The sequence below is a fragment of the Bos indicus x Bos taurus genome, chromosome 1 (genome assembly GCF_003369695.1).
Source record: "Bos indicus x Bos taurus breed Angus x Brahman F1 hybrid chromosome 1, Bos_hybrid_MaternalHap_v2.0, whole genome shotgun sequence".
Lineage (NCBI taxonomy): Eukaryota > Metazoa > Chordata > Mammalia > Artiodactyla > Bovidae > Bos > Bos indicus x Bos taurus.
The window spans coordinates 134,367,381-134,392,926 of NC_040076.1; the positions used below are offsets into that span (position 1 = coordinate 134,367,381).

At 54.2% G+C, this 25,546-nt stretch overlaps 1 protein-coding gene across 5 annotated transcripts; it reads left to right on the forward strand.

The window, feature by feature from the left end:
• The first annotated feature begins 7,217 nt into the window (after positions 1-7,217).
• On the forward strand, positions 7,218-25,049 carry AMOTL2 (angiomotin like 2). Of its 5 annotated transcripts, none has more exons than XM_027545606.1 (10): positions 7,218-7,418; positions 10,200-10,997; positions 13,663-13,948; positions 15,058-15,202; positions 15,583-15,675; positions 19,377-19,672; positions 20,424-20,731; positions 21,735-21,952; positions 22,486-22,647; positions 23,335-25,049. In XM_027545606.1, exons 2-10 carry the CDS (start codon positions 10,261-10,263, stop codon positions 23,391-23,393), a joined length of 2,304 nt encoding a protein of 767 aa, XP_027401407.1. In that variant the 5' UTR covers positions 7,218-7,418; positions 10,200-10,260; the 3' UTR covers positions 23,394-25,049. The 5 variants fall into 5 exon arrangements, with proteins under 5 accessions (XP_027401407.1, XP_027401423.1, XP_027401415.1 ...); XM_027545622.1 differs by having other exon boundaries at positions 22,489-22,647; XM_027545614.1 differs by lacking the exon at positions 7,218-7,418 and adding an exon at positions 7,986-8,057.
• Positions 25,050-25,546: the final 497 nt, after the last annotated feature.

Below are 25,546 nucleotides of genomic sequence, written 5' to 3' on the forward strand. Positions count from 1 at the left end.
AGAATTTAAAAATTAGAGAAGCATTTTGAAAGTTCTAATATTTAAATAACTGGAGTTCCCCCAAAAGAGGAAACTGGAGGAAAATAACAAAAAAATCATTTGAGAAAATTTCCCAGGGCTTAGTTACTTGAGGTGTCAGAGTGATGGGCCCATCAAAGGCAAGCACAAAGAAGAAAAACATCCCTGCAAAACATCAGGACATCAGGCATGCTGAGAAAATGCTAGAAGCTTCCAGAGAGAAAAAAGTTTCTATCCAGAGATCAGTACTCAGAATCACATCATTTTTCTCAATAACAACACTGGAAGCAAGGGGAAAATGAAGCACCATTGTCAAAAAGCACAGGATAAAGCATTTCTAACCTAGAATTTATACCCAACCAACCATCAGTAGTATATGAGGGCAGAACAGAGACCGTTTGAGACAGAAAATGCTTAAAAAAAAATTTGCCTCCCAACAGTCCCATTTGTAGGAAGCTACCAGAAGATGAAGACAAGAAATCCAGAAAACAAGGAACCAAACAAATGAGAAGTGAGTGGAGAGCCGCAATGAAGACGAAAGGGGATCTCAGGATGAAAGTGGGACTAGAGAGCAGCCCACCCCAGCTCTCCAGGAGGGATGTCACCAAGGCCAAACGGACCCGATAGAACACCTATGGGTCTATCGTCACTTGAGGAGGGTTCTGTTTATCCATTTGGGCACAAATATATAGTATGCCAAGAAAATGAAAAAATAAGCCAGTATTTAACTCCAAGGAAAACAAGAGTTGTATAAGCAAGAAACTGTAATCATGGAACAGTAGACGATTCAGCTATTAACAATGTTTACTTAGCCACAATAACATAAACACTGGATAGTAATTTGACCAAAATGTCATGTCACCATGTGGAGGATGAAAGAGAGAAGCGTGTCTGTGTGTGTACGTGGTGAGAAAGAAGTGGTAGAAAGTAGATAAGCAGCACTTAAAACAGAAACACCCTGAAATAGATTTTTTTAGAAATTTAGGTGTAAATTCAGAAAATCTAGAAGACTTGAAAGTGGTTGTCTCTTGGGAATGAAATTCGGTGGGGAAAAGTACAAGAGGGCACTGCTTCTTCCATTGTACTACTATTTGACTTCTGAAATTTTTTTCTTTTTTATGGAGGTATACTTGACTTGCCTGGTGGTACAGGGGATAATAATCCACCTGCCAATGCAGGGGACCAGGGTTTGTTCCCTGGTCCGGGAAGATTCCACATGCAGTGGAGGAACTAAGCCCAGGTGCCATAACTACTGAGCCTGCGCTCTAGAGCCTGGGAGCCACAACTCCCAAGCTCATGTGCTGCAGCTACTGAAGCCTGTACATCTGGAGCCTATGTTCTGCAACAAGAGAAGCCCCTGCTCTCCACAACTAGAGGAAGCCCACGTGTAGCAACAAAGACTCAGCACCACCAAAAATAATAAAATAACAAAGTATTTAAAAACAAGTAAATAAAAGGACCACTTTGATAAACGTGGGTATACGCACACCATAATCAAGATAGTGAACATAGGTAGTCCCCCGGCCAAAGTTTTCTCATGTCCTTTTGTTGTCCCTCCCTCCCAGGATCACTCCTGGGCAGGGACATATGGGTGGCTGGGAGTCAAAAACCACCCATAAAGGGCTTAACTCCTCCTGCTTGTTTTGGTGAACCAGGGAGTCTTTGCTTCTAGTGAAGGTTCTCCAGATGCCGGGCTGGACAAGACCTCGCAGGCCATCCTGGCCTTCAGCATTCAGTGTGAGAAGCACCTCCTTGTGGAAAGCTGCCTGACTGCCTCCTCGTGCCCAGATCCTCTCCTCCAGAACTCTCTTCTCTGCAATGTACTGGCCTCTTTCTCCCCTGCCTCCAGTGACCCATGAGCTCTGCAAGGATGGAGGCCCTTCGATTCAGGGGGCTTGGCTTAGAGCAGGTGCTCAGACAATATTTGTTGAATGAATGCATGAAATATAAGACAAAAGAGATAAATAGAAGAGTGAATGGGTGAATAAATAAAAGGTATTTTCCCAATGTCAATGATATTATTGTATTAAAGATATGGAAAAGCAACAGGAGAGGCTGAAATGGAAGGAAAGCTCAGAAGCACAACTGGAGCCATTAATTCTTTCTTAGAGGGGCCTGGGAGGTACATGTCCCGGGGATAAAACCTTGTCCCCAACATCCCCACTGACCCTCTGGGACCCCAGGTCCCCCTTGGGAGCCCTGGGCAGAGCTGTCCCCAGCAGCCAGGGATGAGGCTCACTAGGGGGCACCCTTCCATCACACTGGCCCTGCCCCAGCAGACACAGAAAACTGCCAGGGCTCTTTTCTACAAGGAAACTTGCAAATCCTGGGGCCTCCTCCCATTGCCTGTGGCCTCTGACCAAGAGGGTCTTTCCAACCAGTGGTGAGCGTCTACCAAATCAGTACCTACTCAGAACTAGGTAACTCTGCATGTGTCTGGGGTGAAGCTGACATTTCAAAATGATCTGCCCTCCTTCAAATACACCAGTTCTGAGACCTCCACCCCATCACCTCCCTCAGCCTAAGGGCTGCCCAGATAAGAATACACTGAGGAGTAGACTCCTGCAGTTTACTATTTATTCACAATAATAGGGTGGCACTGGTGGAGGTTCTGGGCAGTTATAGACCCCCAAGCAGGGGGAGTACATGGAGGCGGGGTTCAAAGTTCCCTCTCAGTGGGCCTTCACTGCCCACAGGAGTCATCTCAGCCCTGGGCCTGCAGGAGCTTCCAAAGCCAAGGGACACGGAGGGAGGTCAGGGGCTCAAGGGTGTGTGTAATTTGGAAAGTCGGGGCTTCTTCAATTTTTAGGACTACACCCTCTTACCTCAATCATTGTGGGGTCTAATTTCAAAACTGTTCCAGCACTCCCCCAGCAGTCCAATGGTTAAGACTCCATGCTTCCATTGGAAGGGGCGTGTGTTTGATCCCTGGTTGGAGACTAAGATCCTGCATGCCATGCATGGCATTTAATTTAATGCCGGATTTAATTAAAAAAAAAATAAAACAACAAAGACACGGACCAAGTGAAGCAACTGGTGCCTGATGGAGATTTGGGCCTGATGCCTGAAGTAGAAGGAGGGGTGGTGGGGAAAGGAGAGAGTTGGAGGGAAACCTGGGGTGGGGGAGGGTGGAGCATGGATCAGAAAGTAGACCACGGTGACTTGCAAAAGACAAAGAGAAGAAGGCCCCCAGCTTAACTCTCGGAAGTAGAAATGGGAACTTCCATCCCAGTGTCCATGCTCTTCTTGGGAATTTGTTCCCTGCTCCAGATTCTGGTGGGCATCTTGCGCCCCATAACCTGTCAAAGGAAGTGTCCAGAAGGGAGGATTTCACAACTAGAGGTCTTGTTTTGATGTTGGTGCCCCTCCTCCACCAATCAACCATTTGGGAAGAAAGGGGACCATTCCCTTCTCAGCTCAATGGGAGACCCAGGCTGCTAGAGTCTAACTCAGAACTTGCCTTTATTTTTTTCTGTGGGGTGCAGTGCAGCACCGCTGCAGGGCCAGACTGAGTCCATATCACACGCACAGACTCAGGCCCGAGCCCAGGCCCAGGCTCTGTACGGATGAGGGTGTGTTCACCTAAGCTATGTACACACCTGAGAGCCAGCCACACCTCTGGGAGCCGCACTCTCCAGAGCAAAGGCATCAAGCCTGGCTCACTCTGAGGACTGGGTCACCTCTGCATCTTTTCTTTGCAGGATTCTGGGCCAAGCCCGCCACACTGTCACCTGGGGACAATCATTGCCTGCAGGAAGAGGGGTGAAGGGAGAGAGGTCAGTGTGGACAGAGAGGGACAAAGCTGGGGGTTAGAAAGCACTGACTTCCCAGGTGACCCTCTCTTTCCTTGCTGTGTGTTAGCTGGCCAGCCAGCCTAGTACCCATCTGTGCACACCTGCCTCCAGCATATCTGAGCTGTGATGACCCTCTTACCCAACCATCCTGCAGAGCCAGATGTGGCTGCCAGCTCAGGCAGGCTCCACTGAGGCCCGTGCTCTTTGCCCTGCCCTGCCTGGGAGGCCCTGCCCTCCATCCTTCCCATGCAAAGAGAAGGCCAAAACAAGAAGAAAAATGTGTGTAAATTTCCCATCCAGGTTTTGGGAGCCCTCTTCAGATTCTGTTTCAGGAACACAGAGGTAAGCAGTCAAGGGGTCCCTTTTGGGGCTACTGTGGGCTTGCTCAATCCAAGATGTACCTCCCAACTCCAGGCACCTTGAGCAGACCCTTTCTGCAACCATTTCAAGAACGTTTGCAAAGCTTTTTGTCCAGTCAGCCCAAATGCTCCTGAAACACAGAACTGATCTATGCAACCTTTTCCCTGATTTTGTAACCAGAGTGCACGTGCCCACACCCACTCTCACACCTCCACCAAGTGTTCCCAAGAAGAATGCTGTCCACAGGGTAAGAGGCCACCTGGGGACCTCTTTTTTCTTTCTTTTCATTTCTAAAATTCACACCTAGTGTATCCAGTTAGGACAGTAGCACGTGGGCCACAGCTCCTCTTGGTGAAGTGGTCCTTGGATGGTCAAATATCTCCTAACTCGGTACAAATAACATACTCTTTCATTTTTCTCAGCCAGTCACTTCAGGAATACCTTGAAAATACTGCAGGTTCCATTCTAGACCACCACAGTAAAGTGAATACTGCAATAAAACAAATTCTTTGGTTTCCCAGAGCAGGTAAAAGTTATGTTTCCACGATACTGCTGCCTGCTGTGTTGCAATAGCATTGTCTAAATTAACAATGAAAACGCTGGCTTAAAACTCAACATTCAAAAAATTAAGATCATGGCATCCAGTCCCATCACTTCATGGCAAATTGATGACGAAACAATGGAAACAGTGAGAGACTTTATTTTCTTGGGCTCCAAAATCACTGCATTGGTGTCTGCAGCCATGATTTAAAGACGCTTGCTCCTTGGAGGAAAAGTTATGACAAACCTAGACAGCATATTAAAAAGCAGAGATATTACTTTGCCAACAAAGGTCCGTCTAGTCAAAGCTATAGTTTTTCTAGTTGTCATGTATGGATGTGAGAGTTGGACTATAAAGAAAGCTGAGCACCGAACAGTTGATGCTTTTGAACTGTGGTGTTGGAGAAGACTCTTGACAATCCTTAGGACAGCAAGGAGATTCAACCAGTTCATCCTAAAGGAAATCAGTCCTGAATATTCATTGGAAGGACTGATGCTGAAGCTGAAACTCCAATACTTTGCCAACTGATGCGAAGAACTGAATGACTGGAAAAGACCCTGATGCTGGGAAAGATTGTGAAGGCAGTTGGAGAAGGGGACGACAAAGGAAAAGATGGTTGGATGGCATCACCAGCTCGATGGACGTGAGTTTGAGCAAGCTCCAGGAGTTGGTGATAAACAGGGAAGACAGGCGTGCTGCAGCCCATGAGGTCGCAAAGAGTCGGACATGACTGAGCAATTGAACCAAACTGGACTGAACAATGTACAAACCTTAATTAAAGAACACTGTATTGTTCATCATCTGAGCCTTCAGCAAGTCATAATCTTTTTGCAATAGCAATACCAAAAATCACACATTACCATAACAAACATAATAAAAGTTGAACTATTGCTGGAATTACCCACAGACACAATGTGAGCAAATGCTGCTGGAAAAAAATGGTACAATGAAAGGTTACCACAAACCTTCAATTAGCGAAAAATGCAGAATCTGTGAAGTGCAATAAAGCATAGCACACTAAAACAAGGTACTCTTGTGTTTGAGGTACAATATTTGGCTTCCAAGTAAATCACACACACACACACATTTTGGGGGAGAGTTTTATTAAAAATTAACAATGTCCCTGGCTAGCAAATAGCTCTTTGAACTTCTCAAGTTTTCTTGTCCCAGTCCCCTCCAGTGGATCTGGCAATTGCAAAGTCCACAGTGAGGGGACGTAGAGAGGACCTGGCTGGGGGTGAAAGTCAGCCCTGATTCTCAGGGTGGACAGGGGCCTGGGCTTTACACATAGAGGTGTTGAGAGACCCAGTGTGGTCAGGGCCCAGGAATGGCACACAGAGCTGGGGAAGTGCCTGCAGGTGGAGAGGGTCTGGCAGAGCAGGCTTTCTGAAGAAGGGGTTTCCACCGGTACAGATGAACCAGCCTAGTGCCAAAGGCTGGGGAGGAAGGGTCAGAGGACAGAATTCCATCCAGAAGAGGAAGAGCAAGAGCAACAACAGTGGACCTAAGAGAGGGCCCCTGGCTGACAGGGGTGTGGAGGGAAACAAAGAGATCAAAAAAGAGAAAGAGCAGATGGAGAGAGGCGAGCTCCCTGTCCACCGAGGTAACCTGGATTCTGGTGGCCACGGAAAAGTTTTGGGAATGAGAAGCCCAGCCGCCCACTGGTTACCTGGCTTCATCACTTCCTCTCTGTGTGACCCTTGGCAAGCTAATTAATCTCTCTGAGCCTTGGTTTCCTCATTTATAAGACAGGGATGATTTAAAAAAAAAAAATCCCTGGGAGGATGACTGGAAGGGCTGGCGGAATGACCAAGCGGTAAGCGGGTGCTGGCACACCCTGCCCTCTCCGTAAAGGGGTGCCCCTTACTACCTTCTTTGGGAAGAGCTGGACACATCGCCTGGCGGCGGGTGATTCAGCTGGTAAAGTGGGTCAAATTAGCCGGAAGATTTTTCCATCCCAGATTCACACTTCCTGTGGAGACAGTTCCGAAAAGGGCAGGCGAAGGTGTTTGTAAACAATAAAAGTGCAATTCAAAGGTTGCCGCCGGCGACAACAAGCGAGGCTCCCGGCTGGAAGCAAGAGTCGTCTCTTCGCTTGGGGCACGGTCTGGATTGGGCAGATATGGACATCTTTCCAGTCTTCCCTCACTGTACAACACACACACAGCCCCTCTCACCCCCAACCACGTCCAGCAGCAACACCCAGGGTCTCTCTCGAGGGCATGCCACGTATATTCTCGGTGTCAACCAGCCGATGGAGCTGGAGGAGTGAGAGGAAGGCTGGGTACGGGGCTGAGGGCGGTAAGGGGCCTAGATGGATTCCAGCAGCTCCTAAGGAGAGTGGGGGTCGCTGGCCGGGGAGGGGCGCAGAGAGTCCAGGAGGCCGAGACGGCCAGGTCCACAGCGCCGCCTTCCCGGAGGAAGGCGGGGGCGGGGAGGAGGGAGCTGGAGGAGGCGGAGAGCGGAGGAGGGCGGCGCGCTACGGGGTTATTTGTGGTTCGCTTTGATCCCGAGGGGGAACCTGAAACTCTCACATTCCTGGCATAGCAGCCGCCTCCGGCGCGGGCCGACCCTGGGGCTGCGCGCTGGGGCTGAGCCGCCAGAGCGTCGGCGCCTCAGCCGAGAGCACACCTCTGCCGCCGAGCTGAGCTGAGCCGGGCCGGGCCGTCGGATTTGACCGCTCGGAGCACTCGCGGGCCGCAGCGGTAAGAAAGGCCTCTTGGCGCTTCGGGGAGCGCTCGGGGCCGCAGAGACGCGCTCCAGCCCGGCCTTTTCCGGGAGAGGGAGCAGAAGCAGAGCGGACACTGAGTCCTCCAGGAGCGGTGCGCCTTTGCCCGCAACCGGCGGGGCGAGGACAGCTCCGTTCGGGGGAGCCTTGCAGGTCCCCTGGGAGCTCTCGCAGGCGGCGCAGGTCCGCTGGGGCTGAAGGAGGGACAGCCCGTGGGCAGATAGGAGTGGGTGTCTGGGAGCGCGGATCTGGGAAGGAGGCGCCGCTTGGAGCTCAAGTTGCAGGGCCTGGGGGCTAATTTGGTTTGGTGTGTGTGTTGGGGCGGGGGGGGGGGGTGTTACAGGTGTCTTTCCTCCCTAACTAGCCCAAGAATTCCTCTTTGTCTTCCTTGGAAAATCCTCTCCGGAGCCACGGTCTGGCTCTCACTTAGAAAGAATGCAGCCTGCCGTCCAGCCCGGTGACGTCAGCGCTGGGGCATTTGGAAAACAAAGAGGGCTCGGGAGGGAGGGGGGAGGCGGATCCACGACGCTTAAAGACCTCTCCGGACCACGGTTACCGTCGTCCGCTCCAGGCGCTGCGGCGGCCGCAGGGTGCTCGTGGTCAGCCAGGAGTCCGGGTAGGGCGGGATCCCTGGCTGGGGTGCGATCTGACTTAAAGACCCTCGATTTGGTTCCTTGGGCCAGAGTGAGCCAAGGTAAAGGCCGGAGTTGTGTGGTTGCTTCGAAGCGGGTGTTTCAGAGAGCCCCGCGCGCTAGCGCAGCAGGGATGCACGATCCGGGTCGGGGGCGCGGATTTTAGTGACGGCTTAGCTGTGTGCATCTGAGAGATTTGACTGAGACAAACGAGGAATGAAAGGCGCGGAAAGTGTTCCCTGCTCCCAGGCACACTGTTGGGGGAGGAGGAGGGCTGGAATCTGTCCGGAAAACTGCATTCTCCGGTCCTTCTCGGCTGGAGTCAGCCCAGACAGTGTTTAAGTTAGGAAATGCCCCGTGGATGAAACGCTAGGGCCAACTGATTCCTGTTTGTTTTGCCTCGGGTAACTCTAGAGTCTTGCATCTTCTCTGTGAGTGTGTGTGTGTGCGCGCGCGCGTGCGCCCCGTGTATGTGTGTGCCCCCTGTGTATGTGTGTGTGGGGGTGGGGTGGGGAGGGATGATGGGGTCCCGGGAAGTCTGAACACCGAGATGTCCTCCAGACCCATCTCCCTCTCCCCAGTTCTGGGCAGCTGGGAGGAGGGAGTGGGTTGGGAATGGCTGCTCTGCCAGCCAGCCAAGCCCTAACTGGAGCCGGGCACTGGGGCTAGCTCTGTGGCAGAGGAGGGGCCACACTCCTCCCACTGTCCTCCTATATACACAGGACCTGTGGAGGTGTGGGTTTTGTTTGGTCTTCCCTGAATCCCAGTTTGGAGGTTTGTGTTGGAGAAGGCTGTGGAAAGGAAGCCAGGTGAGGCGGGCAGCCTTCCAGGCCATGAGCCACTGGGAGCGCAGGCTCAGAAGGGAACACCTCCCTCAGGAGACAGTCTCCCTGCAGCTTAGGCAGAGTCACCAGCCCCAGGTGCCTGCAGCTCCCGCACTCCTTCAGTCAACTCAAGCAGTCTTACCCATGTCAAGATGCTGAGTGCCCATCCTCTCGTACCTAGAGGACCATCAGGCACTTCCAAGGAGCAAGTGTGTGTGTGGCTGGGGTGGTGATCATAAAATCAGGGACAAACATCGTGCCACCCTTTCTTTCTCCTGGAGCACGTGCGCGCTGTCAGTGCACAGACTCTGTGCCTGGCCCACAAACCTTGATGGGTGGCACCTTTTCCCCTCCTTTTGCAAAACCACTCTTAGTGTAGTCTGTCTCATCTCTCATCCCTTATTCACCAATCCAGATGCATTTTCTCCTTCCTGTTCACCTTGCAGAGTGACTGCCAAGGTCATCCCATGACAGAGAGGGCTCAGCAGGGTAAAGGGTTGTGAGTTAGCTGTGCCAACGCCATGGTTCAGGCATGCTTCATGCTGTGGGGGCTGTTTGCCTAGGGCTTCTACCGGGCTGGTGCGTGCATGCATGCATGCTCAGTTGTGTCCAATTCTTTGCAACCCTGTGGATTGTAGCCCACCAGGCTCCTCTGTCCCTGGGATTTTTCAGGCAAGAATACTGGAGTGGGTTGCCATTTCCTACTCCAGGGAATCTTCCTAACTCAGGGATCCATCCCACGTCTCTTGTGTCTCCTGCATTAGCAGACAGATTCTTTACCACCTCTACTGGGTGGGACTCATGCTTTATCGCCTGTGATAAAGTAGAGGTGGTGCAGTGGTAAAATATCTGCCTGCTAATGCAGGAGACACAAGAGCTTAGTGTTTAAAGATGAACTAGGCCTGCCCTGGACTTACTTATCAGGCTCTCTGATGGGAAGCTGACTACAGGAGCCTGAGGTTCCTGGTATCTAGGTTGCTGGTATCTATCTCTAAGCACAGTAAGTCTCCATGAATGTGATTATAATGGCAGTCCTTTGCCAAGGATTTACAGCTCAGTGGGAGCTCAATAGCCATTGCCTCTTAATTCTCAACTCCATGAAGCTAGCATTGTTTCTGTATTTCCGATGGAGAAACTGAGGCTCAGAAGTTAGGTGACTTGCCTTAATCAGTAGGTTGCAGCATTGGCAGTCTGACGGGCATGTGTGCCCCTCCATCGCCTTTCCCTTAACCAGACAGCAATGGAAAGTCCCCGTCTTTCCCATGTCCTCCCACTGAGTGCTCTTCTTTCTCTCCTCCTCAGGTGCTCTGGGGCCAGGTGCCACTGGCCTTTGTCCAGGTGGGTGTGTGCAAGCCCAGGGAGCATGAGGACGCTGGAAGACTCCTCAGGTACGGTCCTGCACCGCCTCATCCAGGAACAGCTGCGCTATGGCAACCTGACTGAGACCCGCACGCTGCTGGCCATCCAGCAACAGGCCCTGCGCGGTGGGGCTGGGGCTGGGGGCACAGGAAGCCCCCAGGCCCCCATGGAGATCATGGCACCAGAGGACAGTCAGGTGCTGCAGCAGGCCACGAGACAGGAACCCCAGGGCCAGGAGCACCAGGGCACCGAGACCCACCTGGCAGAGAACGGCCTCTACCGCCTGTGCCCGCAGCCTGGCAAGGGCGAGGAGCTGCCCACCTATGAGGAGGCCAAAGCCCACTCACAGTACTATGCCTCCCAGCAGGCGGGGCCCTGGCCACACGTGGGGGACCGGGATCCCCGTGGGCCCCCGGGAGGCAGCCGGAGGCAGGATGAGGCCCTGCGCGAGCTGAGGCATGGGCACGTGCGCTCCCTGAGCGAGCGACTCCTGCAGCTGTCCCTGGAGAGGAACGGGGCCCGCACCCCCAGCCACATGAGTGCCTCTCACAGCTTCCCCCAGCTGGCCCGCAACCAGCAGGGCCCCCCAGCCAGGGGCGCCCCCACTGCCGAGGGCCCGGAGCCGCGAGGACCTCCACCTCAGTACCCACACGTCATGCTAGCTCACGAGACCACCTCTGCCGTCACTGACCCGCGGTACCGTGCCCGTGGCAGTCCACACTTCCAGCATGCGGAAGTCAGGTAACTGCCCACCTTGGTCTTCAGGCTCTTGACTTCCTTCCAGTGTAGTTTTCCCAGGGTGAAGAGCCTCCAGGAGGCTGGTGAGCTCCAGAGGAAGGCCGATGATACCCTCTCCCTCCCAAGATGGGAGCTAATGCTGGAAGGAAAGAGGGATTTAGCCAGGGTCACGTGAGAACTTAGCAGCATCCCTTGCTTTAATTTGGAGACAGACACCATTGCTTAATTGGCTGTAGCCTTAAAGTAACTAGGGTCCTCAGAGGCTGTCAATTAGAGCAGGGGGCTAAAGGTTAGATTTCAGAAAGAACTTGCAAGGACTAGAGTTGGGAATCTTTCTCAAGTTAAGTGGGAAGAAGGTGGGACCTCCTCTGGAGGCTTCTAAAAACAGAAGTCTTTTCTTCTTTGCTGTCCGTGATTTTGGGGAGGCATTCCTAAGTGGAGGCAAGGAAGAAAGGACCAGATGGCCTCCGTAGAGATCGCGCCTCTCCTACCCAGGGGCAGGAGCTACCCTGGCACTGCCATTCATTTCAGTTCATGTTCTTTTGTGTGGTCCATGGGGCAGGAGCCTGGGAGAAGGTTCTTGTTCCAGGTGAGCCCCTTTATGTGGAGGCTCCAGAGTAGCTGCGGGAGTAGGGAATTCAGCTTTTAATTCTGAGAGCGAAGGGAAGCCTTTAGAGGATGTGATTTGGAGTCCCTTTTCAAAAAGGTTCCTCTGTTGCTTGTAGAGAATGGATTCTAGGGGCATGAATGGAAGCAGGGATGCCCAGGAGGGGCAGGAAGCCCAGAGAGTTTTCAGAAATAAGGTTCCTAGAAATGAGGCTCTCGTTTGGCCCAGGGCCTTCTCCTGAGAAGCTGGCACACGCCCTTTTCACACGCCCTTAATTCCCCCCGCCCCCCACCCCACACACAGGGGTCCAGGAAACCCCAGTGGAGGGGCCTGAAGCCTTTTAGACCCCCTTCCTCTGGTGCCCCAAGGTTCAAATCCGGTTTTCTTCATGCCTGCTGAGTCCTCGTTTAGTCACCTGCTTTGCAACCGTGCAGCCTTGCCCGGGAAAGATGCCTTTCTCTGCTCTCGAGAAATGAGTGACGTGATGGCTCTGGAATGGAGGTGGCAGAGGACTGAGCCTGTGGGGTTTTGCCAGCCTCAAGGCCCCCCTGCCTTACCTCCCTTCTCAGGGCTTGGTCCTGGAAGAGTTTCAGAAGCTGAGTCGTGGTTTCTTCTTTGGACCATGCTTATTGAGCCCTGTCAGGAAAAGATAATGTCGTGGAAAGGAAGTCGACTGTTTGCAGGAGAACAAAAAAAGTGTGTGTGTGTTGGGGGGGAGCAAGTGTGAAGGAAAGGAGGCTCTATTCTTTCTGAGAGCCCAGTCATCCCCAAAGAATGCCATTTGTGTCTGCCTGGCCCGGAGCAGGGGAGCGAGTTGGAGGGAACCACCCCGAGGTCCCACACTGAGCAGCACAGGGAGAGTTTGCAAATTGCAGTGGGGTACCCTCTCAGCTCTCACTGGAAGCTCTACCTTGGGCAGGAAAAGAAATACATCTGCCAGCTTCTCCTTCAGCTAATCTGGTGAAGATTGTTTGCTGGGCGGGACTTAGCTTTGGGTCTAAGAAGAGCAGGGGAGCTGGAGTCAGGAGGGGGAAGGATGAAGGGGAGGGATGAGGGGAAGGGCAGGCATGGGTTCTGAGGTGATGGATTCGTCTGCGGCTTCTGGGACTTTGGAAAGCTCCTGGTGAAACTGAGGCAGTCTAGTTCTCTTACATCTGGAGCCACAGGGCCCCAGAAAAGCTGTGTGACCTCACATGCTCCTTCCCTTGACGTGGGACCTTGAGGGTGAAGACCATGACATGGGACCCCAGTACCAGAAGCCAGGAGAGCACTGTCCCTAACCTCAGGCTATTGTAATAGTTCACAGGTGGCTCCTTCACCCTGGATAATCCACTCTTTGGGTCACATTTACTCTTTGAGCAGAGAATAGGCTGTGGTCTCCACTAGAAGAGACAGAGGGTGGGCTGTCACTGTGGAGATGCCCGCTGCAGGCCCAGCAATCTGCCAGGCAGATGTGGCCCTGACAACGTGCCTGAGGCTAGAGACTCTCATCCTCCTGACTGAGCATGGTCCCATGCACCACGGACTCAAACACTGGAGCCAGAATTTGAATGCCTGATCTGTCAGACTCTGGAGCCCAGACTCAGCCTGACATCTGTCTCACCACTCTAACCTTAGCCACAGTCTTCTAAAAATGTTTCTTCAAGGGGTGATGGGACTCAAAATAAGAGGGAGAAGAAGCAAGTGTGCTGCGTGGGCAGGTGTGCACAGAGGGCCTGACACCAGCAGTGGGAACAGACACAGGGTAGGGGGCCTGGAAGGTTGTGAGTTTCAGTCATGATGAGTGTGACCTCCAGATTCAAAAAGAGCTGCCTATGGCTGGGACTATTCAGGCTGATCCCCAAAGCATGGGCCACAGGAGGCTGGGCATGAAATAAGTGTGCTGATGGTAATGCCCTGCAGCCCTGCTTCCCTGGCCCTTGAGGGTCTTGGGGACACCACGTGGAAAGGCCTTCCCCAGAGGTCACTGCCTAATGCTGCAGGAAAGCTGTCTGCCCGGGAGGGCTGGGGCAATTCTCTGTGGCTCCGTGGGCTCTGAGGACCGTCTCTTCTGTCCCCCAGGATCCTGCAGGCCCAGGTGCCCCCTGTGTTCCTCCCGCAGCAGCAGCAGCAGTACCAATACTTGCAGCAGCCTCAGGAGCGCCACCCGCCCCCACACCTGGCCGCCCTCAGCCCTCCTGGGGTGGAGGGCCCGGCAAGCACCCAGGCCTCTTTGGCCACCTCGGGCAGCACCCATCTGGCTCAGATGGAGACTGTGCTAAGGGAGAATGCCAGGCTGCAGAGGGACAATGAGAGATTGCAGAGGGAGCTGGAGAGCACGGCGGAGAAGGCTGGCCGCATCGAGAAGGTAGGCCCTGCTGAGGCCTCAGAGAAGCAGTGGGGGCAAGAAGGGAACCCCAACAGGGCTGACCAGGGAGGGGGCTGTCAGAAGGGAGGCAGAGGAGTCTGAAGGCTGGTCTGGCTGGGCTTCTCAGCTGCCCCTCGGGGCCTCCCTCATCCCTCCTACACCCCTCCCTGGCTGACTCCAGACAGCTGGGGAGCAGCCGGCAGAGCAGGCCCAGAGCACGAGCAGTTGCTGCCCAGTGGTGGTTAGAAAGAGCCCATTCACCGACTCCCTCATGGTCGCACCCTTTCCCTGCACACGCCCCCTCCCGTGGACACCTCCCACAGAGAGCCCTTTGTATCCCCCACACAACAGCAAGTCTGTTCCAGGCCAGCCCTGGTCACAGGGAAAGCCCCTCCTCTTGGCAAAAAACGAGCGACTTATTGGAATCACAGGCCAGCTAGGAGCACGTGCGGAACCTGCCAGCTGCCAAGTGGGTGGGGCATCAGGGGCCAGGCTGGCCCTGTGGGGGGATGGCTGGAGAGGCACATACTCCAGGCAGCTCAGGCTGGATCTGGTGCTCCCTTCTTAGTGAAGGGGCACCAGCTGTGCACTCAGCCTTAGCAGGTAGCCTTAGGCTTTCTGTGACTGTCCCATGGTCTCCAAGATAGGTCCACCACCCCCCCCACCCCCCACCCCCCACCCCTCCCCACCGCCCAGACCATGGTTGGAGCCTCAGTGCCTGATCCTGGTCCATTGTGCTCAAATTTCTCACTAGAAGCCAAACAAAAGGAAAATGCCTCTTTCTGGACACTAGGCACCAGGAAGCTGCCCTCGGTCACCCTGGAGGCAGCCCCTTCCAGAGAACGTGGCCTTGTGTTCACTCAGGACCTTGGGACAGTTGAAGGGACCCTGGGTTGCCTGTTCCAGCAGTTTGGTCCCTCTCTGGAGGCTACAGGCTGCATCCTGTCCCACTCAGGCTAGGTGGGTTTTCTGCTATGGCTTTGTATCTTCTCTCTCACCCTTTCTGATGGAGAGTCAGCGATCAGCCCTGGCCTAAGGAGGGGACTTTGATGCCATTGCCACCCTGGGAGCTCTTCCTTTTCTTCAGCTCTTCTCTCCGCCTCTTGCAGCTGGAGAGCGAAATCCAGAGGCTCTCCGAGGCCCACGAGAGCCTAACAAGGGCCTCTTCCAAGAGAGAGGCCCTGGAGAAGACCATGAGGAACAAGATGGACAGTGAGATGAGGCGGCTGCAGGACTTCAACCGGGATCTTAGAGGTGAGGACCGCTCATGCAGGTGGAGGGGCAGGGACCACCTATGGACAGCTTGATTCCACTGTTCTAGGACATCACTCAGAGTCTCTTGCCTCTGCAAAAACAGTACAAATCAATTCAAAGGGGACTAGGCTGAGACTCCTTGGGGGCCACCTTGATAGAGAGAAGCTTGTCTCTGTGTTCTAGACCTTGGGGCCCCTCCTGGAGCTCTCACCCATGTGGCCCAGGGTGACCTGGGGCTTCCCTATGAGCCCACCCCCAGCTTGGAGAATGCAGCCTGACAGATAGTTCCCTGGTTGGGGTGGGGGGGGTGCACCTTGGCAGGCAGCTTCACCTGTACTCAAACCTTTTTCCTTAAAATGTCTTTTCTTCATTTGAAACAGAAAGATTAGAATCTGCAAACCGCCGCCTGGCAAGCAAGACGCAAGAGGCCCAGGCAGGCAGTCAGGACATGGTGGCCAAGCTGCTGGCTCAGAGTAAGTAGAGGGCCCACTCAGGAGCCCAAGCAGAGGTGTGGCTGGTGGAACCAGGACAGCTCCTCTTCTGCCAAAGCAGGGCTTGGAGTGTGGGTTTACTGAATGCCCACTATGCACCCATCCCTGGACTGGTCTCGGGGGAGGGGCGGCTTCCCAAGGGGAGCAGGATCTGGTTCCCTGTGTACTGGGAAGATCAGTGGGTAGAGGGACAGCTGGGGAGATGTGCTGACCGTCAGTTTGGTGTCCTTTAGAAGCAGTTGAGGAGAGCTGAGCACTCTGGAAACAGGTGGGATGAGAGAGAAGGTAGAGTCTGAGTCTCCCGGGGGGTGGACATGTGGAAAGCTGGGGAGCATGGTGAGGCTGGGCCATAACAAGTGTTGGCACCAGCCGAAAATGGAGCTTCATGAACAGGGCAGCCTAAAGAAGGAGGTCAGGAGGATCCCCTAAAAAGGATAGTCAAAGGCTTCTTGAAGAGCGGATGAGTTCATTGTTGACTGGCCCATGCACTCACTCATTTGTTCCCTAGCACAGCCGTGCCGAGCCCCTGGCAGGTGTGCAGCAGAGCAGGAACAGGTCAGGAAGGTGCCAGGATGAGGTCAAGAGAGGTGGGGAGCTTGAGGAAGGAGCAGGGTCTTCCCACCATGGATTCCAGGGAACAAGCATAGCCTGGCCCTGGAGGACAGTGATGGGGGAGGGGGCGGGGTTCCCCAGCACCCTGAGAGAGAGGTTTTGTGGGGTGGTAGGTGAAGCAGCAGCAGGATAGTTCCAGTGGAGGTGGAAGCAGTTTGAAGGAAGGGGGAACAAAGGAAGCCACTAACTCAATAGTAGGAAGAAGCTGTAGCCATCAGAGAGGCGGTTATTGATAAGCTCCTCCTGTATGCGCTTACTGCCTGCTATAGTGATGTTTGAGTGTTTGCAAAGGAGTGCACTGGGCCAGCTGGTGTCTGGGCAAGGGTGCCTTCTAGGAAGGAGGAACCCCTCCAAAAGCTTACTGAGCCTAAGCTAGATGGTTGGAGGTGTCTGGAAGCAGAGAAGCAACTTGAAGACTGAGCTCTGGCTAGCAGCACCTACCTCGTTCAAGCAGGGCTCAGGCCTGGACAGGGTGGCCCCCAGTGGTGAAGGGCTGAGGGTTGAGGATGGGCAGGAGGTAGCAGAAGATGACTGAGGTCTCTGGGAGAGAGGAGATGGTGGTAAGGGCTGGGGAGTGGGGATAGCCCTGGGGGGGTCTCCTCATTGTCGGGAGAGGATGGGTTGCAGGAAAGGGGCAGAATGGGGCCAGGCTTTGCCAAAGAAAGGAAGTCACGGAGGGTTCCTGGGAGCAGGCAGGGGAGGGGCCCGGGGCTGGCCAGCCTGGAGGCGTTTCCGCTCCCTGGGGAGTGAGGCTGTTCTTGGCTCTGGGCTGGAGCCATTAATCTCGTAGCGGCGGGTGACCTGGATGCCGGGCATTCCTGAGCCCGGGCTGTTCCGCTGCGCGCGCCTCCCCCTCCCCCCGCCTCCCCCTCCCCCCGCACTCCTGCCTGCGCCCCGCCCGCCACGCTGCGGGAGGAGGGACAGTGGGACAAAGGGACTGGGACTTGCTGGTGGGGCCTCGCTTCCCCCATGGAAGGCCTCCTGCTCCCTCCACTGCTCCCCAGCCCATGGCCCCACTCTGTGTCTCCCGAATCTGCCCCCACCCCAGCCTGGAGGCGGCGGCACCCAACCCCCAGAGTTTTATCTTGGTGGCTGGGGATGGCCAAGGTCTCAAGCCTCCGAGCTCTACCAGGGCCTTCAAAGTCAAAGTGTTAGTTGCTCAGTCGCTTACGACTATTTGCGATCCCATAGACTGTAGCCAGCCAGGCTCTTCTGTCCATGGGATTTCCCAGGCAAGAATAATGGAGTGGGTTGCCATTCCTTCTCCAGGGCACCTTCCTGACTCAGGGATCAAACTTGAGTCTCCTGCATTTTAGGCTGATTCTTTACTGTCCGAACCACCAGGGAAGCCACCAGGGCATTAGAGGTGTGCAAAGCAGCAGGAACCTTCTGGAAACCAAAGGCTGGGTCCTTGATACCCTCCCCAAGGGCTGAGGAAAGCCAAACTACCCTTCCTTGCTCCTGACATCCAGAAGCAAGAATCCTCAGGAAACCAGAATCCTCAGAGAAAATGTCTGTGGTTGAGCTCACCTTTTTTCCAGAGTCAGTGCTTGAAGGAGAGCGTGGCCCCTATCACCAGTGCTGTTTGCTTTCCTACTAGGCAAGCAGTACAGACTCCCAGCTCTGGTCAGGCCCTGCCCACCCTGGGCATCTGGCCATGAGTCCTGAGGCCTGGTTCTCCCAGCCGAGTCCCCCTTGGGCAGTTTCTTCTCACCCGAACCCCAGATTCTGAGGCTGTAAGATGGGACCATCTAAGACTGGGATGAGCTGCCAGCCTCCGGCTAACTCTATAAGCTGTCCATCTCTGTGAAGCCTCTCAGGACAGGGCCATTGTCTCTGGGTCCAAAGTCCCAGTCAGCACTCCTGCCTGCCCCCTCCACCCCATTCAGGTGTCAGGCCAGCTCAGGATGAGAGGCCCAGTGTTACTGAGTTTCACTAACTTTTCCCTTCACCCCAAGGAATGAGGTGGGCCTGGGCCCAGCCTTCAAAAATTCACAGTGAACCAGAGCTGACCTGGGTGGGCCTCCTTCTCTGCCCCAGGGCCCGTAATTCTCTTCTGTTCCAGAGTCTATACTGTCCTCTCTGATAGGTATTTAGCCACACGTGGCCCAAAGATTAAAATTAATTAAAATGAAATAAAATGAAAAATTTGACTCCTCCCTGGCACTAGCCACATTGCAAGTGCTCACTGGCCACATGTGCCTAGTGGCTGCTGCCCTGCTTGGCACAGTGTAGAGCAAGTCCGTTACAGCAGAAAATTCCACTCTGCTCTGACAGTGCTGCTCTAGAGATGGTGCCTTTGAGTCCATCAGGCAGGCCCCATGACAGGTCCCCCTCTGCCTTCCAGCAAGGCAGGCAGCCTGCACACTAGGGGTGGGGGTGGGGGTGCCTGGTTTCACAGAATAAGCTCTGAGGCCTCTGACTACAAGGGCCTCACGCCATAGCCAAGCAGCCTGGTTCTTCAGAGGCAGGCTAACTTTGATCCCCGCCTGGTAGCACCATTCACCTCCTATGATTCCTCCTCTTTAAGGTGGGGATCACAGATCCCGGACTGTCATTGGAGGCTTCAGGGGAATCAGATGTGTAGATGCCTGACGCCTGGGGCAGCACACGGTGCTTCTTCCACTTGGATGATGACCACGTGACAGTCCACCTGCGCCTCTGTTTTCTCATCTGGAGATGGGCATTGTGGTTCCTGCCTGCCCAGTCTCTAGTATCACTATGAGCCTGGAGGGAAGTTGTGAATGTGTTTTGGAGATGGTGACACCCAGCGCAGGTGGACAGTATCTCGGGCTCTCTCCTGGCAAGGCCGTGTCCCAGCAGAGGAGCAGTGTGGCCCAGTCATCACTGCAAGGGCCCCGGTCTGACATTCCCGTTTGCTCAGGCCTTAGCCTGAACTTCAGTTTCCTGGCCCATACAATGGGGTTAATAAGGGTACCTAACTCCTGTGTTACTGAGAAGATGCGGTCAAGCTTGAGCAGCGGTCAGCACAGAGCGTGGCACATGGTGGGGGCTCTGTGGGGCAGTGAGGGAGCTGCCGTCCCTGACCGGGCCCCTCCCTCTCTCTGCAGGCTATGAGCAGCAGCAGGAGCAGGAGAAGCTAGAGCGGGAGATGGCACTGCTGCGCGGAGCCATCGAGGACCAGCGGCGGCGGGCCGAGCTGCTGGAGCAGGCCCTGAGCAACGCGCAGGGCCGTGCGGCAAGAGCTGAGGAGGAGCTGCGGAAGAAGCAGGCCTACGTGGAGAAGGTGGAGCGGCTACAGCAGGCCCTGGGGCAGCTGCAGGCTGCCTGCGAGAAGCGTGAGCAGCTGGAGCTACGTCTGCGGACGCGCCTGGAGCAAGAACTCAAGGCCCTTCGTGCACAGCAGGTGAGCTGGGAAGACCCCAGGAGCCCCTGTTGAGATCCAGGCCAAGCCCTCTTGGAAAGTTAGGACCACCTGGGCCAATCTTGCGGAAGTCCCGTCCTGGCCCATCAGTCTCAGCAGAGGCCTTGCCTCTTGGCCAGGTGCCGACCTCAGGGACTCAAGCCTTGGGCCTCTATCCTCAGCAGCAGCCGGGATTGGCGCCCTTGGACTTTGTCCCTTTCTCTGGAGAAAGTCTCTTAGGAGCTGTGATGGAGGGGACTAGCCAGCTCTTACATGTCTCCCTGAGATCGGGGGTGGGGAAGATAGTCGCCCAGATCCTGGGCCTTTATCCTCACTTTGGTCTGTGTAAATAGCTCTCGTGTTTACAGACCAGATAGAGTTCTGTCTCCACTCCTAGCCTCACCCTTCCCACAGAGGTAGGGTGACCAGAGCTCCTGGATTGCCGGCGTCCGTCCTAGTTTATACCAGTTTTCCCGTGTCATTAAGTCACCCCTTCCCGAGTTTGGAGGACAATGTATATGGTCACTATGCAAAAGCAAACCCAATCTCCTCTGCACCCTTGGCCACAGGATTTGGGGCAAGGCTGTGGGGCCCTGTGGCTCCCCTTTGTCTCCGGCTGGAAGCAGGCTATGCAGAGTGCGTGATGCCAGCTGACCAAGCACTGGCCTCAGTGAGATTCCTCACATGGCAGTGAGGATCTGCGGCCAACACACGCCACCCTCCACCCCTGACCACGGTACCCCTCTCTCTGCAGAGACAGGCAGGCACCCCCGGAGGTGGCGGTGGCAGTGGTGGGACCCCAGAGCTCAGTGCACTGCGGCTGTCAGAGCAGTTGCGGGAGAAGGAGGAGCAGGTGCTGGCGCTGGAAGCTGACATGACCAAGTGGGAACAGAAGTACTTGGAGGAACGTGCCATGAGGCAGTTCGCCATGGATGCGGCCGCCACGGCCGCCGCCCAGCGTGACACCACTCTCATCCGGCACTCGCCCCAGCCCTCGCCCAGCAGCAGCTTCAATGAGGGCCTGCTCACCGGCGGCCACAGGCATCAGGAGATGGAAAGCAGGTTGGACACTGCAGGCCGGGTATCTGGGGCAGGGAGTGGGAGTAGGGTGGGATTTGTCCAGCCCTTGCCTGGGCCTTAGGTCTTCCCTGGTGGCTCAGACGGTTAAGAGTCTGCCTGCAGTGCAGGAGACTGGGGTTCAATCCCTGGGTTTTGAAGATCCCCTGGAGAAAGAAGGAAATGGCAACCCACTCTGGTATTCTGGCCTAGAGAATTCCATGGACAGAGGAGCCTGGCAGGCTACAGTCCATGGGGTCCCAGAGTTGGACACGACTGAGTGCCTTCATTTCTTTTCTTTGCCTGGTCCTTAATCCATGATAAACACCCCTCACTCCGCCCAGCCTAACAATCCCTCCTACTTCTGAGCTGACCCCCTGCTTTTGGCCCAGCTGGCATTACAGGCTATTCTTTCTCAGAGGTGCCAACCGAGTCGTTGGTTTGCCCAGGAGACTCCACTCTTGGATGATACCCAAGGCTCCAGGCCTCTACCTGCTCCCCCACTCCCACCATGTAAATCAGAGAATTAGACTTTCCTACCCTACATGCCAGGTACCACCCCAGAATGAATGTGGCCTAGGCCCCTGGCCTGCGGGGAGCTGGTATTTTCTCTCCAGAGACAACTCAGAGGCCCCACAAGATTTCCATTTGACTTCTTCCTGGCTCAAAAACACAAGCAGTCGACTTAGCTCCCTTGATCAACAGCCCTGGGGATGGCCCTCCAGGACAGGGTTTGTGCCACTACCGTCATCAGATGAACCCAGAACCTACCCCTGGGTTTGCCAGTGTGGGAGCGGCCCAGCCTCTCATGCACTGGTAGTTTTCAAAGCATCCCATTGCAGAGCTCTGATGGCACTTCTGAAGGCCCCATCCTGGCCCCTACTGCAAGGCCAGGACACCCCAGCCTGGCTTTAAGGAAGGCTTTCCCTCCAACTTCCACGAGGCGGGGAGGGCAGAGGCCACAGGATCTGTGGGTCTGAAGATGTAAACATGGCCTCTCACCCCTCAGGTTAAAGGTGCTCCATGCTCAGATCCTGGAGAAGGATGCCGTGATCAAGGTCCTTCAGCAGCGCTCCAGGAAAGACCCTGGCAAGGTCACCCCGGGCTCCCTGAGGCCTGCCAAGTCAGTGCCATCTATCTTCGTGGCTGCAGCAGCGGGGACCCAGGGCTGGCAAGGACACTCCTCCAGTGAGCGGCAGGTGGATGCCTCTGCCCAACTGGCTGCAGGTGAGAGGAGGTGGGTGGGCAGCAGAGCCTAGGTTGTTCTCAGGCCTTTCCTTCCAGAACTGAAGCTTGGAGGAGCTAGGCGTCCCAACTCCTCACCCAGGGGAGCCGGCTTACACTCTGGCTCTAGTGACCTTGTAGCCCGCAGCTGTCCCCTGGTGTGACAAGGCAGGCTTTAGCCCCCGTTTCTGGAAATTCCACCACCCTGGTCCCAGCCACTCACTACCAAAGTTAAAATAAGCTTCCCCTGCAGAGGTACCTTCTGGGCCAGCACTTCCACTTCTCCTCCTAAGCAGACGCCACAGAAATCCAGGAATCCTTACTGTTTTAAGATTTAATCTACAACCTTTTAAGAAAGCTTCTTCCACTCGAAGCTTTTGGAACCCAATCCTGTTTGGAAACAGGAGTGTAATCAAAGTTCTTGTAAATCAAGAGCAACTAGCATCCCCAGGAGGTGTCTGTCGTTAAGTTAGGGTATTCTTCATGGGGGCTACAAATTGTGGACAGGGCAGTAACTGAAACTCCTGCCTTCCTAGCAGACAGGGCCCCGCTGGAGGAGCCTGTGGCTGTGGCTCCCCTCGCTGCCCACGCCAAACATGGGAGCAGGGATGGGAGCACCCAGACTGATGGCCCCCCGGACAGCCTGGAGCCTGACAGCCTTTTGGGGTGCAGCAGTGGCCAGAGAACAGCTTCACTGGGTAAGTCTCCAACTTTTGTGGGGCACTGAGGGCACCCTGGGGTGTGAATCCCATCCCGACTCATTGCCCACACTCCACGGGGTCCCTGCACAGGGAGGGTGAGCAGAATGTGGGACCTACCTCAGTACCGGGGGGGAGAGCTGGTGGATATAGGAGTAGGAGAACTGGAAACCCTAATTACAAACAGATCTACCTGGAAGCCCTTTATCTCCTCTTAAGAAGTCTTCCTTAAACATCTTTAATGGCCAATCTGAGCAATTACGATAGTGGAGCTTGGCACTCCCAAATTAGAAGACTTTGTTTTAAGAGTCCCGGAAGGAGAAATTTAAGAAGATGCCATTGAATGTGTTTGCTCTCTTTCACATTAACCTTTGCATAGTTGCCTATCCCTCACTGGCTCAGAAAACCACAGGCATGAAAAGAATGTGGCAGCCTCCCTCCCTCAGGGCTCTCCACCCTCCCTCCAAGCCCTCCAACCAGTTCCTAGTTATAAATATTTGCATCTTCCACTGGGGAGGCTGGTGGTCTGGATGGAGAGCTGGGGACTGGTTGGGCAAGTTATGGGGACCTGGGCAGCGGAGGTGGGAAAAGCTGGTGAAGACAGAGCCTATCTTTAAAATGTTACCAGATTTAAAAGGGCAGTCTAGTAACCCTCGTTGCCCTGTGCCTGGCCTCTTATCTCTCCAGATTCTATTGCTACATCCAGAGTCCAGGACTTTTCCGACATGGTGGAGATATTGATCTGAAGGAGGTGGTGCCGTGGGGACTCTGAACCATTTCCTGCTGCCCTCTGCCACACGGCCATTCCATCAGGATGCTGCATGGGAGAGGGGAACTGTGAGCACCCGTCCCCCAAGAAGACCCTGTTCCTTAGCCCCATGCTCCTCCTGGGCCTATGCAGCATGAGGACTGGGCCTTTACCTGGCTTGCTGCCAGGGTAGCAATTGAAAGCTCAGAAGGGAGTAGTGCACCCACACTGCGCACTTGGGCAGGGAGGGAGGGGATGTGTTGATTTGGCGGCTGATTTCCCAGGATGGCTGCCCATGGACTCCAGGTGGACTGGTTTAATAGGCCTGGCTCAGTGTGGTCCCTCCAACTCCATCTGCTCCTCAGCTCCTCACTGCCTCCTGGGGATCACCCAGACCTGAATCTTGGCGGCCTGTTGAGCGTGTGAGTCCTGCAGAGGCCACAGCGTCACCCGCACTGTGGAGAGGACTGGGATGTGCCGTGCAGTTTGTACATAATTCCCTTTCTTGTGAAACAGAAGATTGAAGTGGGCTGCTTCAGATTCACCCCTCATTCCATGCTCCCAGCCCTGCTGCCTCGGTTCCTCCCAGCTATCTCCCCTTCTCAAGTCCTTGGTCCATGGATTTTGTTACTGCTTGATCCACGGGATACTGGCTGCTTTTTCCCCATCTTGAGCCCTGTTTGAAATGCCCAAGGGGCCTCACCACCACCAGCCTCTTGAAATGGCTCCACAGCTCCTGTCCCTGGGACATCTTGTCAGTTTGGTTATGAACCCTGAGCTAGATGAAGTCCGCCACCACAGATCTGCATGGTGGGCTTCCCAGCACCAGTTCTCTGAAAGGAAACTGGAGAGATGGCCTTGTTCTCATCAGAGTCTTTGTTCCCCCTGGAGGCACTGGGAGAGGGAGCTATGCTGGTGAAAACTAGTCCATGAGCTGTAAGACATGACTCAGATGGTCCTCTGAATGGAGCCCCTGTCACAGCATGGCGCCCTGAGGCTGGCTCCTCAAGCGCCAGTGCGCAGCACCCTGAAACAGGGCCAGCGCTTGGGAACTGGAGTGAAGTGTCCGAGGGCAGCCTGCCAGTAGCAGTGACTTTTACTTCTGGTCTTAAAGAGTCTCCCAACTCAGCCCCATGAGTGACTGGTGGGTTTTAGTGGTTTGTCTCGGCTGTTTTTAGTTCTCCTTGAGTCTTTGTTTTTGTTTTTCTTTTACTGTTTTTAGGTTTTTGTATGTGTTATTTTATTGCTATGGTTCCTCAAGTTTCCTTTTTAAACATTCGCATTTGCTGGACAATTGCATATTTTTTTAAAATCCCCCTACCCCTCTGTAAAACTGAAAAATGCATTTGGTTCATGTGCATTGTTTACAAAACAAAAAGAAAAAAAGAGAGAAAAAAGCAAAAAAATATTGTGAAAGAAAAAAAAAACAACTTAATATATTTTGGATTAATATTTGGTATTTCTTTTTAAAGTATTTTTTTGTGCTGTGAACATTTTCTGCCAAAGACCATGATGTGTGTCTGTATGTTTAAGTTATCGTGAATATTTAAAATGTAAACATGGCCGTTTCGTTATGCCACCCTGTACCAGGATTGCTGCTGCATTCCACTGGGTATAACAGTATTTTAATAAAAAAAAATTTTTTTTTTTTTTTAATTAAAAGCACTGTGTTTGTACAAGTGAGAGACTGCACTGAGGGGTAAAGGAGAGAGGGAAGGGACTTCGGGAGGGGGCTCCCATGTCAGTCACTGGACCGCTCTCAACATCGAGCTGCACCCCTACTTGTCCACGCTGTGCTTCTGGGCGCCTTGGTTCTTAAACACTGACCAGAGTATGTCCATAGGCTGCCAGCTCAGTAACTGCTGTCTCTCATAAGAGAGGAGTGAAGGGTGCTGGTTTCCATTTTCTGGTAGTGGGAAACCTTGGGGCAAGGCAGGTCCCTCCTTAATTGCAAAGCTTGGAGGATACACAGTGTAATCTCTTCAAGGATCCAAAATTCCTGTAAATTTTGTGAGGCTGCATGAAGAGGAGGGTTGGAATGAGGGTATGGTTGGCTTTCCACTTTCCAGAGAACATTTCTTTCAGTCTGGGAGGGTCCGGCAGAGGGGCACCCTCCTCAGGTAGCTTTGTCCTAAACAGCTTTGTTTGGCC